The sequence below is a fragment of the Eubalaena glacialis genome, chromosome 1 (genome assembly GCF_028564815.1).
Source record: "Eubalaena glacialis isolate mEubGla1 chromosome 1, mEubGla1.1.hap2.+ XY, whole genome shotgun sequence".
Classification (NCBI taxonomy): Eukaryota; Metazoa; Chordata; class Mammalia; order Artiodactyla; family Balaenidae; genus Eubalaena; species Eubalaena glacialis.
The window spans coordinates 203,173,436-203,190,151 of record NC_083716.1 but is presented as its reverse complement, the minus strand read 5'-3'; the positions used below and the strand labels follow the sequence as shown (position 1 = coordinate 203,190,151).

Here is a 16,716-nt window from a genome sequence, read left to right as displayed (position 1 = left end):
GGATCGTCGTGTTTTCATTGTCATTTGTCTCTAGGTATTTTTTGACTTCCTCTTTGATTTCTTCAGTGATCTCTTGGTTATTTAGTAACGTATTGTTTAGCCTCCATGTGTTTGTGTTTTTTACGTTTTTTTCCCCTGTAATTGATTTCTAATCTCATAGCATTGTGGTCAGAAAAGATGATTGACATGATTTCATTTTTCTTAAATTTACTGAGGCTTGATTTGTGACCCAAGATGTGATCTATCCTGGAGAATGTTCTATGCACACTTGAGAAGAAAGTGTAATCTGCTGTTTTTGGATGAAATGTCCTATAAATATCAATTAAATCTATTTGGTCTATTGTGTCATTTAAAGCTTGTGTTTCCCTATTAATTTTCTGTTTGGATGATCTGTCCATTGGTGTAAGTGAGGTGTTAAAGTCCCCCACTATTATTGTGTTACTGTCGATTTCCTCTTTTAGAGCTGTTAGCAGTTGCCTTATGTATTGTGGTGCTCCTATATTGAAGAGCAAATTTGGGTGCATATATATTTATAATTGTTATATCTTCTTCTTGGATTGATCCCTTGATCATTATGTAGTTTCCTTCCTTGTCTCTTGTAACATTCTTTAGTTTAAAGTCTATTTTATCTGATATGAGTATTGCTACTCCAGCTTTCTTTTGATTTCCATTTGCATGGAATATCTTTTTCCATCCCCTCACTTTCAGTCCGTATGTGTCCCTAGATCTGAAGTGGGTCTCTTGTAGACAGCATATATATGGGTCTTGTTTTTTTACCCATTCAGCAAGCCTGTGTCTTTTTGTTGGAGCATTTAATCCATTCACATTTAAGGTAATTATTGATATGTATGTTCCTATTACAATTTTCTTAATTTTTTGGGTTTGTTTTTGTAGGTCCTTTTCTTCTCTTGTGTTTCCCACTTAGAGAAGTTCCTTTAGCATTTGTTGCAGAGCTGGTTTGGTGGTGCTGAATTCTCTTAGCTTTTGCTTGTCTGTAAAGCTTTTGATTTCTCCATCGAACTGAATGAGATCCTTGCCTGGTAGAGTAATCTTGGTTGTAGGTTCTTCCCTTTCATCACTTTAAGTATATCATGACACTCCCTTCTGGCTTGTAGAGTTTCTGCTGAGAAATCAGCTGTTAACCTTATGGGAGTTCCCTTGTATGTTATTTGTCATTTTTCCCTTGCTGCTTTCAATAATTTTTCTTTGTCTTTAATTTTTGCCAATTTGATTACTATGTGTCTCGGAGTGTTTCTCCTTGGGTTTATACTGTATGGGACTCTCTGCGCTTCCTGGACTTGGGTGGCTATTTCCTTTCCCATGTTAGGGAAGTTTTCGACTATAATCTCTTCAAGTATTTTCTCGGGTCCTTTCTCTCTCTCTTCTCCTTCTGGGACCCCTATAATGCGAATGTTGTTGCATTTAATATTGTTCCAGAGGTCTCTTAGGCTGTCTTCATTTCTTTTCATTCTTTTTTCTTTATTCTGTTCTGCAGCAGTGAATTCTACCATTCGGTCTTCCAGGTCACTTATCCGTTCTTCTGCCTCAGTTATTCTGCTATTGATTCCTTCTAGTGTATTTTTCAATTCTGTTATTGTATTGTTCATCTCTGTTTGTTTGTTCTTTAATTCTTCTAGATCTTTGTTAAACATTTCTTGCATCTTCTCGATCTTTGCCTCCATTTTTTTTTACGAGGTCCTGGATCATCTTCACTATCATTATTCTGAATTCTTTTTCTGGAAGGTTTCCTATCTCCATTTCATTTAGTTGTTTTCCTGGGGTTTTATCTTGTTCCTTCATCTGGTATATAGCCCTCTGCCTTTTCATCTTGTCTATCTTTCTGTGAATGTGGTTTTTGTTCCACAGGCTGCAGGACTGTAGTTCTTCTTGCTTCTGCTGTCTGACCTCTGGTGGATGAGTCTATCCACCTTACATGTTCTTAATTCCCTTTCAAATTGAGTAGTGAAAACTAAACATACAGCTTTTAATAGGATTATACCTATGGAAAATATAATACTCAAGTATCAGAAAATAAATTTTAAAACTTTATTACTTATTTGAGGCAAAATAAATTCAGAACCAAAACATACAACAAACAATATGATTCAAGTTCTCTTCAAAATCTTCCAAGTAAATATTTGTTAACCCCACAGTGTAAGAAGTTTGTTTTTCCCATTGTCTAATAGATCACTTCATAAAGAGATAGTCAAGTGTGATTTAACCTTCAACATAGACGAGTATCCCCGAGGATAACTTTAAAACCTTTAGTAACAAAAGTCATAACTTTAAAACACCTCAAAATTAATATTCTCAGAACTTAAAATCATTGCTCATGTAAACCTTTGTCATAAGAGCATTTGATCCTCTTCTCTATGGTAACAGTTTCCATTGTATTTAGAAGAATAATTTTATTCTATTTTCTGCAGTCAACTTTCAATTCTTAGTAGTTATAGAGAAAACAAATTAGATGGATGGCTGAAATGTACCAACAATTCCAAACCACATTTAAATCAACAACTTCAACCTTTCTCCCCAGCTAAGTAATTTATCTAAGTTGTTAGGAAGGAAAAATGATTGATTTGAGTTTCATCTCCTTCCTAGATCTCTACAGATCCTGACGGAAATGAAATACAAAGTGCTAAAGCCAAGGAGAGAAGGTGAGAAGCATGTCTTCAGATAATCCCCCAGCTGGGTAGTCAGTTGACAGCCAGCCAAGGCTGGATTGACTCAGTCGATAGAATCTGGCAGCAGCCTGATTTACATATCTGATGTCTCAGCCTGAGCTCCCAGTTGCCTTTGCTGTTATAGTAATACAAAGAGCTTTTCTTTGGTTCTGTCACATGAATATCTCTTAATGCATCTTATTTCCTAGCCACGGCTTTGAATCTAAAAGAATAGAGGACTTACCCAGATAAAGGTTGGCATTACTTTAAGCATTAGATGTGTCCTGAACTGGGGAGTGTAAAGTTCTCAGTTAAGATCAAAATCATTTATTTAAAACAAAAACTTTACTGAAGGGGACGGTAATGCTTTTACTCAAAGGTAGATTAAATTGTCTAACCTGTGTGAAAAAAAACTGTCTTCCCAGCTCAATAGGGAGTTTGACTAATTGCCTAGAATCATTGCAGAGTCAATGTAACTATTTAATCGTACTGAAAAGATGAGATTTCATCAAATCATGACTCAGAAACCTTCCATAGATGCCAATTTTATCCTGAATTACATCTAATTTCTTAGAACCACCGAACTTTACATCTAGAAGTAACCTTAACAACCATCTGTCATGGACAACCCCATTTTACAAATGAAAAAACTCAGCCCCATTGACTTACCTTAAGCCACATGGCCAGTTAGTGGAAAAGTTTAGACTAGAACTCAGGCATTCTTGAGGTGCAGACATTATAAACTGTTCTGTGATGCTAATATTATATTAGAGTGTAAAATTCCTATTTCAAGTGCAAGTTGGTGATAAACATTTTATACATTATAATTGATCAAGTAGAGCAACATGAAACATTTTTGCCATGACTGCTTCCCCCTCCAAGTCTAACTTGCAACACACATGAACCAGTATAGATATTCTTCCTATGAAACCTAGTAAGCAATGTACTTACTTGTGTCCACTGTTTTTTCAGGAAGGAATTATCAAATTTGGAAAGGCAATCATTTAAGAATATGTGAGTCAAGAAAAAGTCAATCTGCTCTAGACCTATTAAGAAGACTGAAATAATTAATCTATCTCTATCTTCCTTCTAATCAAAATGCTGGGTTTTAGTTTTTAGTTCTATAGTGGCTCATCTGTTCAAATTGTTTAAAATAAAACTTGAATTTTATTAAATTTGGTACATTTTAATATCTGATTGTTGTTACAAATACATTTGCTAAGTAGAATGAAGATAATTTCCTTTAATTTTTAATTTACTTAAACATTTTAAATCAGATGGTTAAAAAGCACTCTTGATAGATGGGCATCTTTTGGTTTTAAGCAAAGTCAATCCTATAAGACTGCTAATTTTTGGTGAAACAGGAACACATATAAGGTTAGAACATTTGCAAGCTAACTGGAAATCCACTGCCTTTGGTGTATGTGATGAAGTAAGTATTCTCTGTCCTGGAACCAGCTCTGAATCACTTTTCCTAGCCTGATTTATAATAGAGCAGGACAGGGGAACTCACACAGAGCAGGCCAAAGGACCTCTGTCTCCACATCAGTAATAGGATCTACTGCATGAGCAGCTTTCTGCATAAAATGATCATTTTACCTTTTCTTTTCTCCAGTTGTTCTGTTTCCAAAATATAGTTGTCAGCTATATCTTGAGTAATCATTAGAAATGTTTGTTTTTATCCCACTATGATTAAAATTTAGTTCATTCATAAAATTACCAGGTGACTAAACTTCATGAACTTTCTCCAGAATTTTCAGGCCAATCTGATGATCTCACACTGACTTAAACTAAAACTGTTTCAAGAACTTGAATATTCAGGAATGCAAAGCAAACTTTGAGGATGTGTGCACAATATTCCACAAAGGAGGCCCCCTGAGATACTTACTTATTGATGCATCTGTGATATCCTGTGTCCTTGGGACCCTGGTACCAAATGGAAATGCTGCCAACTCTCAAGATGCTGACATTTCCCCCAACATACAGAAAATATATCACAAGACATTGCCACACCCAAGAGTAAAAGAAGTTTCAATGCACTAAGTGCACAACATCTTGTTTTTAAATAACCAGTTCTGGTTGAGCACATGCCAGTGAGCTGTTCTTTTTTTTCTGGGTTCCATTACTACACAACCCAACGTACTTTTTAAAATGCAAACTAACATAAAGTTTCACACAAACTTCATAAGGAGAGAGAATGATGGAGAGTGCCTTTGACTTAATTTCAATCTAAATTTATTTCAATAAGTAAAACTATATTGGGGGACTGTTGACAACTTTTTCCCATCTTGAGAGAAAAGACTGTATTTAATCCAACCATTATGTTTGGCTTAATTGTGATACCGGCCAGTGTATTGATTCCGTTGCAAGAGTGATAAAAGATACTGATTGGTTCTTTTTGCTAGATTCCTAGTAATGCTAACATAATCAACTGTTCTCCAAATCACACAACAGAGGAAAAGATTAAATAACCCTTGACTCATGCTCTCTAGGTTGCTTTGATTTTATATTCAGAAAATCTGTCACTCATATCATAGCAAAGTTTTAACTTTTATGTTAATGCTAAATAATTCAGCACAGCAGTCACCTTCAGAGAATGCTTTGGGTTTATTTTTTAAAGTTGCAATTTCCTGTAACTATTCCACTTCTGATTGCTATGTTTAAAACACTAACTACCCAAAAGTGTTCACATTAATTTAAAACACTTAAGAGGACCAAAATATGTTAGGCAATACTTCTTGACTATGCATGAAAAATTAGACAGGTGAGAACAACAGAGAAGTAAAAATTCAGGTATCTAAAGAAAAAATATACAAAGTTTAGACAATATTTTTCATTCAAAACTATTTGCAAATAAAATTCTGCTGAGTACTGGGTGAGACGGGGTGAAAGTCAGGGAGGGGGTATAGTATATTACAAGTCACTGTGAAAAGTCTACCATAAGGACTCAAGGTCCTTAGGCTCCAGCTCAGGACATAAAACATCATCTGGTTCTGAACTGCCTGAACACTGTGTGACTCTGTCCTTACCCTTTTTAAGCGTAAATCTTGCCTTCCTATCAGCATTTCCCATTCCTCAAGGACAGAAATTTTGCTTCATACCATTTCTTTCCTCCAGCGACTTGCATAGTAGTGACATGTGTGCAAAATGTGTTTGTTGAATTGACTAATCAAAAGCCTAAAGACATACACAAAATGATACATCAAAAGAGAAACTTGTGTTACAAGCGGCAAATATACATGCTCCCATCTCATTTTACTTACATTTCTCTTGGTTGAAAGAGCTGTCATGCTTTGCACTATGGCTATTTGTGCTGATACCTCTCTCTGTTTATTCATCTCTGTATCGCACACAATCTACTAAAATTCTTTATAGTTGGTATGAGTTGAATGCCATGAATAAAGTCAATAAATGAATTTTTTCTTAAAGTCAGTTTTGCAAGAGGTTAGGACAAAGGGCTGGACTTAGGTTGATGGAGAGGGAATTAATTAAGGCTAGGAAGTCATTTGAGGTGGTATAGAATAGAAATACAAAGGATGGAGAATGAAAAGTATGTGGCAAATAAATCAGCTTGACTGAAGGAGAAGGTTCAAATAGAAGGAAATGGGAGATGAGGGTGGCAAAACAGTCAGCATGGTGGGTGAAGGCTTTGCAAGGCTAGTTAAAAATCAAAAATAGAATCTGAGGATGATTATTCCCATTGTTGAATTAGAGAAAGGTAGAGACTAGATGGAGGACTAGTCAGCCTATTGAAAAATTCAGGTGGGAGGAGAAGAGAGCCTGTTGAGAACCTTGGCTGTGTCAATGTAAGGAAATGGATACACATGAGAAATACAGTGACGAAAGAAGCAGTAGCTCTCATTGATATTGAATTGTAAATAAAAAGACCTTATAGGATAGCCAAGACATATATATATATATATATATATATACACACACACACACACACACACATACACACAATGGAATATTACCCAACCATAGAAAAGAATAAAATAATGCCATTTGCAGCAACATGCATGGACCTAGAGATTATCATACTAAGCAAAGTAAGTCAGAAAAAGAAATACAAATACCATATGATATCACTTATATGTGGAATCTAAAACATGACACAAATGAACCTATCTATGAAACAAAACCGGACTCACAGATATAGAGAACAGACTTGTGGTTGCTAAGGGGGAGAGGAGCTAGGGGTGGGAAGGACTGGGAGTTTGGGATTAGCAGAGGCAAACTATTTATATATAGGATGGATAAATAACAAGGTCCTACTATATAGCATGGGAAACTATATTCAATATCCTGTGACAAACCATAATGGAAAAGAATATATATGTGTGTGTGTGTATGTATGTATGTATGTATATATAACTGAGTCACTTTGCTGTACAGCAGAAATTAACACAACATTGCAAATCAACTATACTTCAATAATTTTTTTTTAAGAAAAAAAGACCTCAGGACTTCCCCGGCAGTCCAGTGGTTAAGACTCTGCCTTCCAATGCAGGAGGCGTGGGTTCGATCCCTGGTCAGGGAACTAAGATCCCACATGCTGTGGGGTGTGGCCAAAAACTTAAAAAAAGACCTCACTGGAGTGAATATATATAGAGAGAAAGAACATTTGAAAATCACTTGGAGGAATTGAGGACCATTGGCTTGGTGTTATCTTTTGCAGGGGTCAGAAAAGGAAAAATGAATACCTAGGGAACTAAAAAATGAACCCAGTTTTTGACCTATTAAATTTCTATTGTTTGTTCTTGAGACACCTAGGTGATGTCCTGTAATCAAATGTAGAAGTGTGACTAAAGTAAAATTTTAGGGCTGAGGCTAGAGATGGGTTTTGAAAATAGTGTACAATGTCCATGCATTAAAAGCACCACCGTAGAAAGAAAAAAGTCTAACCTAGCCAAAGAAATTTTGATAGTGTTCTACTGAAATGGCAATGTACTTCCCAATGTAATCACCACCGTTACAACCTCGTGTTCAATGATGAGGAACATAAGCCTATCACCAATGATCCACTTGTAAGCCTGGTTTGGACCTTACCAGGTCGCCTGCCCTGACTGTAAGCTACTGGAGCACAGGGGCTGCTGTACCTCCCACTGCATGAACACAGACGACTGCCCAGGGGAGAAACTCAGTAAATGTTTGTAAAATTAAACATCTCCGTTCCTGGCTCTAGCACTAAGCAATTCTTTCAGTAACTAATTTTTATTTTTAACAACCCCAAGGTTAATCCTAAACAAAAAAAGAAAACCTTACCTTTTATTTGCAAAACATAATTATACTACTTTAACAGCCTTAAAAGACTTAGCAGTGACGCTATGACCTACATTACCTACATTAGTGGATATTTTCTTAGAGAACGTGAAAAATCTAGAGTGGGGAAGTGACGCTTGCTCTTTCAGAGACCAGAGCTCCACCCCCGCCCCACTGCCCCCCCCATCCCCCGGCAAATTGCAGGGCAATAAAGGGACAAGTCACTTAGAAATGGCATTCTGATTTTAAATTAAGGTTTGGGGAGTTTCTGAAAAACTGTCTGATCACCACAGAGCCACCAAAATGGCACTGCGGCAAGGAGTCTAACACCACAGCTCTCCTCTGTGTGTCTTTAGCCTGGGAAGGAGACATCAATTCCACCTTCAATGTTTAGAGCCTGTTCTACTTGCTTGAGTTATTGATTAATAATGTTCCCAGTTTGCTTTAGTGCTTTTCAGAAGCTGTCACTTCCCACCTCTGGCTGTGACATGTATTTGATATATCAATCAGGAAAGTCACCTCTGCTTTTGTTGCCCTAAATATCAGCCAGGCATTTACGTAGCTACATCCCTATTCAGAGCATTGAGGGAGATTGTAGACAGGGATGCTCTTCAGTAAAATTGCAATTATTTGAGCAACTTCACCCCCACCTTACCCAGACTTGGGGAACACTCTGTCATTAGGATCTCTTCCTTTCCCCAGGTAAAAAACTGCCTGTAGGACAGGATAGGTTACAACCATCCAAAGGTACAAATTACTGATAACCCAATGTGTTACTACTTACTGAGATGTTTTTGCATTTTTAAAGAGATTAAATGTCTTAACCCTAAGGAATTTATTATAATTTTGAAATTTCAAGTACCAGTAAGCAGAGAGAAAATATATGTCTTAAATAAGATATGAGGGCTTCCCTGGTGGCGTAGTGCTTGAGAATCTGTCTGCTAATGCAGGGGACACGGGTTCGAGCCCTGGTCTGGGAAGATCCCACATGCCGCTGAATAGCTGGGCCCGTGAGCCACAATTACTGAGCCTGCGCGTCTGGAGCCTGTGCTCTGCAACAAGAGAGGCCACGATAGTGAGAGGCCCGTGGACCACGATGAAGAGTGGCCCCCGCTTGCTGCAACTAGAGAAAGCCCTCACACAGAAACGAAGACCCAACACGGCCAAAAAATAATTAATTAATTAATTAATTAAAAAATAATAAGGTATGAAATGGGGGTGGGGGGTGTCTTCTGAAATTATGCCATGTAAATAAATCCACTCTATTATGGATATATTTGGCTTTTGATTCCTTCATACCAACACAGATACTATAATTTTAATTTCAGTATAAGATGACTTTTAAGACTGAATTTCCAAAACCCTCTAGAGGAAATATTTCCAAATATTAAATTAGCCAGTGTTTGGTAAAGAATAGGACCATCTCAGGTCATTAGGGAAAAGCTAAATTTAGAAAAAAAAAATCTGTGCAGATGAACTCAAGGTCAATGTTTTCTAGAATATTTTCATTTTATTTCCTGATGATGAGTAGTAGAGTCTGATGCACTCAGGTTGACTTTCAATAAATGTAGGTTACCTGGTTGCCTGATTTGTTTCTTTTGATACTGAAATAGGCCAAACATTTGTATCTGTTCAGAAATGATTTCAGGTTGCTTTTTATTCTAAACATAATCTGTATTCTTTTTTTAGTGGTTACAACATCCCCTCTTGGATGGCATCTATACAGTTCATCACCATTTCTGAGAAATCTTTAAGCAACTTGAGCCAAAGTCGAGCACACAAGCTGCTCATTTGGGGATACCTGTCCCCTACCACCAACACCAGGCAATAAACCCTAGATTCGTCTTCTGCCTTAGTCACCCAAATAAGCTTTTATTAATAGTCTGTGTGGGTCTTTTTTAGGCTTAAGTTTTAGAAGTTTTAGGTTTGCATAAAAGTTGAGCAGAAAGTACAGCGAGTTCCCATGTACCCTCTCACCCCACCTCACCCCCAGTTTTCCCCACTATTAACATCTTGCATTAGTGTGGTATATTTACTACAATTGATGAGCCAATATTGATACTTTATTATTAGCTAAAGTTCATGGTTCACATTAGGGTTAACTCTTTGTGTTGTACATTCCATGGGTTTCGGGTAATGCATAATGACATGTATCCACTATTATATTGTTATGCAGAATAGTTTCACTGGCCTAAAAATGCCCTGCGCTCCACCTATTCATCCCTCCCTCACCCTATCCTGCCCCCAGTCCCTTGCAGCTGCTGATCTTTTTTCCTGTCTCCATAGTTTTGCCTTAGTCTATAGGTTTCCAACTGTATGTGTAAAACAGGGAACAATTTGACTAGGGTAGGGTCATAGAGATAAAACAAAGGGGATTTAAAGATTTACCATAAAGCACATTCAAAGATAGCATGGGAACTACATTATTTTCACCAACTATATAGATGCATCTATTTCTATTTTATTCAACTAACATTAATTGATAACATACTATGTGTCAGCAGTGTTTTAGGTGCTAGAGTTAACAATAGTAAGCAAGGCAGACAGCTTCTCTGCCCTCTTGGAGTGTATACTCAAATTGAGGGTAAAGGAAAAGGACAGAAATTAAACAAAAAGTCAAGTATTTTCAATACTGCCAAGTAAGATAATGGAAATCAAATAAGGTTATGTGATAGAGTGACAGTTGGAGACAGTGGTTAGGGAAGGCGTCTCTGAGGATATGACATTTGAGCTAAGAATTAAGAGATAAGAAGCAACTATCCATGCAAGGGAAGGACACTCCAAGCAGAGGGAACTGCAAGTAAAATGGCCTGGAGATGGGAACAAGCTGAGTCTGAAAGCCCATGTGACTGGGTGGAGTGAGCAGGAGAGAGTGTATGGGGGTGAGGCAGGGAGAAGCAGGTGAGATAGGTAGGCAAGGCTAGGTCATAATTGGCCCTGTAAGCCACAGTAAGGAGTTTCAGTTTTATTTTAATGGGAAGCCACTGGAGGCAGGAAAGTGATATGATCTGATTTACGTTTTTAAATGATCACTCTGGATCTGCAGCGTATCTTAAAAGACATCTTTAAAATAAATACTAACATGAATACACCAAGAGTACTAAAGATGCCAACCAATACAATGCAAATCCTAAAGTAAAAATGGTGTTTCAAGATCATCCTGGCATGTATCTGGTCCTTATCCACAGCACCCCAGGAAAGAAATAACCAGCTGAGACATTAACAGTATTTTTGATTATGTCCACAATCTGCCAAGTTTAGCATTTGGTATAGGAATATTTACACTTAATTCCCTACCAAAATGAAAAATCATTTCCATAGGGAACTATAAATGAACACTTCATTAGATGTATTTCTGCTTTCCATGGGAATTCCCTGGCAGTCCAGTGGTTAGGACTCCACGCTTTCACTACCGAGGGCCCAGGTTCACTCCCTGGTCGGGGAACTAAGATCCCACAAGCCACGTGGCACGGCCAAAAAATTAAATTAAATTAAATAAAAAGAAGTATTTCTGCTTTCCACTATAGATTTTTATTTTAAGCTTTGGAAAACCATGCTGTACCTGCAATTAGAAATTGCATTTTAGAAATACAAATGAGAAAAGGCTGATGTTCATATGTGGCCAGCAGGTGTGGTATCAACACCATGGGACATTTGGGGATGTGAAATGGAAATTGGCCGACCACAGACCAGGTGCTTTTCTGCTTATTACAGGCCCAGCTCCAGGGGACCAGGCTCCCCTCTCAGTGAGTGATTTTTCTTTCTTAGCTTAAAAGAGAATTGGAACAATGAGTGATTTCCCTGTCTGTCTCTATGGCAACAGGTACCCTAATTTCACCTCTTAGATGGCAACTATACCTATTCACTGAATAGCTTTCAGTCCCTACTATTATGATGAAAAAATTGATTTCGTGAAAAATGCTATTTAGGTTATAAGCAAACTTATCCCCCAGCAACCATGAAGTACAGTTTGTAAGAGCTCAAATCATTCATAAGCAGAATATACTCTGTGGGCTTTTCTTCCTTTTCAGGTGTAGGATATTTATCCCCAACGTCTCTCTTCTAGTTGTTTTTGGATGACAAAATATTATTCTTTTCTTCCTTAACATTTATTTTTATTCAATTATGAAAATTAGTCAGGTTCATTGTAAAGAGTTTGGCAAATACAGAAAAAATATAGACAAGCATATGCAAGAAAATAAAACTCTCCTTATTTAAAAATAATCATTATTAATATCCTGCTAGCATTTTAGATGTGTATACATATAAATACAACTTAAATGCTATAGTGTATATTTTTTTGTAACCAGACTCTTTCACAAAACATATTATGAGGAATTCTTCACATCATTAAGTATTTTTCTAACATACAATTTTAATGGTTTCAAAGGAGTCCATAATATGGCTTACTGTATTTTATTTAACTTATCCCTCTATGCTGACATTATTAACCATAAATGTTTATGTACACATCTATTGGCTTAGAATAAATCCCTGGATATCAAATACATGGATCAAATGGGATAAACACTTTAAATTATATTGCCAAATTTTCCCCCCAAATTATATCAATTTATTTTCCCACTGAAGGTAGATGGATAAGAGTATCCATTTCCTTAAATTCTTTATCAGAGGTACAGTTTTTAAAAAGAAAAAAATTGCCAATTTGATGGAGAGGGGAAGTATCTCATTATATTTCTTTAACATCTTAAATTTAAAACTTATTTTCAAGTTAAATATGTTTTTACATTTTCATTATTTTTTTAGGGTGAGGAGACACATAAATTGCCTGTTCACCTCTGAAGCAAAGACTATTTGTTGTCCCCTAATATCCATTCTACCTCTGTTTCTTAGTAACAGAAGAGATGACTTTTAGTTGAGCACATAGCCCTTTAAAATAAAGACATTTCCCATTTTCATTTGCAGCTAAGTGTGTCTATGTGTCAACTCCAGGTAGGCAAATGTGATCTATGCTTTTTCAGAGAAACGTCCTTAAAGGGAGAGGATAATGCCTTCTTTTTCCTCTTCATCATTCCTGATGGTTAGAATGTAGATATTATGGTTAGAGCTTCAACAGCCATTTTGGACCATGAGGATGTGCTAGAGATGGTGGAGCAGAAAGCTAGAGGGAGCCTAGGTTCTTAAGAATTTTATGGAAGTGCCACCCTGCATGGCTGGTTTCCAGATTTTTATGTGAGAAAATAAAACTTTGTATTTTTAAGCCATGATTAGTTTGCATTTTTAGTTTCATGAAGCTGAACTTAATCCTGACTGATGTAGATTAAGATTTTTTTCCTCATTTTTCTCTCATTGATTTTTAAGTGCTCTTTCTATTTTAAGGTTATTTACACTTTACCTGGCACACATGTCACAAATTTTTCCAGTTTTTCATTTGGTCCTAATTTTTTTATGGAATTAGGATATGCAGAAATATAGTTATTCTTAAATTTATTTGCTACTTAAATTCCATTATATATTCAGAAAAATCAGATAACAGTATTAGCTTAGAAATATAATTTCCAGAGAAATAGTTTGTCTCAACCATCATAAGGCAGTACTGAGGCATAATTTTACTTCCTATAGGTATGCGATTAAATGGTTACATTGCAAGCTAAAGTCATTTAGATGATGAGAAATTGTGTATACTTTTGAGGACTTAATCAATAATTCATTGCTTGCTAAAGCAGAGATTTTCCATTTTTAATCTGTGGCGCTCTAGGTTCAAAGCGTTGCCTCAGAGGTCTCCACTGGGGCTTAGGTGGGGCTGAGTGGGCCAGCTCTGCCTGCCACTCCCAGTTGAGGTTTTAAAGGCAGTCACTCTGTGTTATTCACTGGAGTTCCACAAAAGAGCCCCTGCCATATGATTTCCTCCCCACACAGAGAAAAAATCGAGAGTAACAATTTCCTACCAGATCATAAGCAGCCAGCATCTTTTTCTGCACATCTGGAATTGCCCCCAGAGGCTCCAGATGAGGAAAGTTGTCTTTCATCACAAGAGAGACGGAGGGAGTATTGTCACTGGTGATGAGCCGAGAGGACAGGGTCAACAGGCACTGCTTCAGACTGGCAATTGGAGGGAGTCCGCACAGTTCCTTAACAGACACTATGGCATTCTGTGGGGAAGAAAACATGGAATTACACTTCTGACCACATGACACATCCCCCCCAGCACTTCTAGGTTTACACAAAAGTATATTCATTAAAAGTATACCCTTAAATACATATGAAATTTGAAGCAAACTGGATTATAACCAACCAAAAATGTTGAGATACGCATGGAGATAACGCGCAGAGCTAATTCACAGCTACACTTCATCTTTCTCAGCTTTTAACAACTGCCACAAATATGCCGCAAAGCAAAGCAGATTATGACCCAAGGCTACACAGTGCTTTTCAAAGCAGGGCTGTGGAATATTCTGGAATATCTGAAATATTCTGGACAATGCACACAAATTAATATTGGCTGATCATGAATATCTTGTTAAATTTGTATCATGATGATCATAAAAGCATGTCAGTGGTTGTACATTGGAGTGCATCTTCTTTGAGTTTTTCCCCTCAAGGTAGCAGCCTGCTATTACTCATCGCCCTCCTTTCACATAACCATCAGTGGTATTCCTTTGTCATCCCACCAGAAATGCACCTGACAGACACACATAATAAAACACGTTTCATGTAAAGCTACATTTTTCCATGTGACAGGCGTTTAAAAGATTCATTTGAAGTAGAAATTATGCCTATTAACAATGAACAATACCTAACCTAATGTGTGTCTCATGAATTTAGTGACAATGATGGTATTCATTTTTCTAGTAATTAGGCTCTAAGTAATCCTAAACCAAAAAAAATTTGAGATGAGATAAATTATCAGTATTAACTGGAAAAATTTTATCTATAGCCAACTCTCCTTATTATGTATTTTAAACACGTAATACACGCAAAGGACACATTCCAAGAATTATATAGAACTACATAAAATCTATTTCTAATATATAAAGTCAGGTGTAGAAATGGCTTATAACTAATCTAACATAGGGGTTTATAATAGTTATAGAATTATGTCAGAAAAAGTCAGGTAGGTAATGCTGATATTTGGAGCCTATTTTTAAAATAGCGGCCAAGGCAACCCACCACAAGTTATACGTTTACAATCTAAGTATTTGTATGTGGTTTATGTAATATAGTATTTTCTACCATTTTGGTGATTTAAAATTGATTTTAAACCCATTCCAGAATTCCTCTGTGAAATAATGTAAAAATAAAGTTTTCACCAAGTCATGGTTTGGCATTCAGCATCACATAACTAAGAATCGTGAATGATCATTGGGTTTTGGTGGTGGTTAATTCTGGATTCAAAGCTCAAATTCCTATTTATTAAATGCAATATTGGGGAAATTACTTAACCTCTTCAAGCTTGTTTTCTATTTTGAATGTAGGGATTTTTGGTGAAGGTTACTATAAAAATGTTAGCTAAAGGGGCAAATAAAGTACATTGAAAAATATTCCTCTCCTGTTTTGCTCTCATACATAGACTCCTACTGCTTCTGCCAAACAATATCTTCTTGCACATTGTAGGAACTAAGCAAGCATTTGCCGTTTGATTGTTTCTTAGTAACATGAGCCTAGAATAAGCATATTAAATAGTCTTGAAGAAAAATGTTTGCAGCCATCTCTGATTATAAGCATTAATGAAGGCAAGAAAACTGACATTGAATTCCTACATGCTAAGGCTAGGTAATTTACATATACTCTCATTTAATTCTCATAATAATCCTGTGATGTAATTATTACTATTTTTCTTACCTTATGAGGAGAAAACTGATGACCAGATATCTGAAATAATTTGCTCAAGATCACACAGGGATAGAGTTTAATCCAGAATCCATGTCCTTTCAATTAAAGCACATTTCTAAGAGAAGACTAAATAGTTTTCAACAAGTTCAAGTGCTGAATTTTGTTTGTTTATTAGTTTTCTTTGTTTCGTGGAGGGTAATTTATTATTGTTGTACACAAACAACTAAGACATCATCTAATAGGCATTACATTTGTTTTATATGACTTCAAATACCCTTCTGTGTTCTTATCTGCAAATATTTTACATATATACTTATAATTAGTATGCATGTGTTTGTATATATAAAATTTTGTATATTACGTGCACATATAATATTTTATATTCTATTCTTTTCACACTGTTTCATATACACATTCCCATATATCAATTTGGTTTCATACTAGGGACATTTAATGGATATATAAAGCATTTTGCTACATTGATACTCCATTAGCTGGCTTAGTTCAGGCCAGATTTAACATAGCATTCACCATTAGAAACATAAAATATATCTGTTTTACAGAAATAAAGTTACAGATGTAGAAAATAAACTTATGGTTACTGGGTGGGGGTGGGGAGAGATAAATTGGGAGATTGGAATTGACATATACACACTACTATGTATAAAATAGATAACTAATAAGGACCTACTGCATAGCACAGGGAACTCTACTCAATACGCTGTAATGGCCTGTATGGGAAAAGAACCTAAAAAAGAGTGGATATATGTATATGTATAACAGATTCACTTTGCTGTACAGCAGAAACTAACACAACATTGTAAATCAGCTATACTCCAATAAAATTTTTTTTAAATATCTGTTTTATCACAGGCAATACTGAACTTAATTCAGCAGTACATGGGTTTACACATCCTCTGTGATAGTTTTTTGAGCAATCAGATCATTAGTAAAACACAATGTTCACTGGTGAGAGAGGGGGTCAGAAGACTCAGGG

At 36.3% G+C, this 16,716-nt stretch overlaps 1 protein-coding gene across 4 annotated transcripts in view; it reads right to left on the bottom strand.

Moving 5' to 3' along the window:
- PLCL1 (phospholipase C like 1 (inactive)) overlaps nt 1-16,716 on the bottom strand; it is a 367,136-nt gene that overhangs the window by 51,811 nt on the left and 298,609 nt on the right. For all 4 annotated transcript variants that reach the window (XM_061186078.1, XM_061186085.1, XM_061186091.1 and 1 more), the window contains one exon: nt 13,835-14,038. In XM_061186078.1, the coding sequence (XP_061042061.1) occupies nt 13,835-14,038 (204 nt within the window). The remainder of the gene's footprint in view (nt 1-13,834; nt 14,039-16,716) is intronic.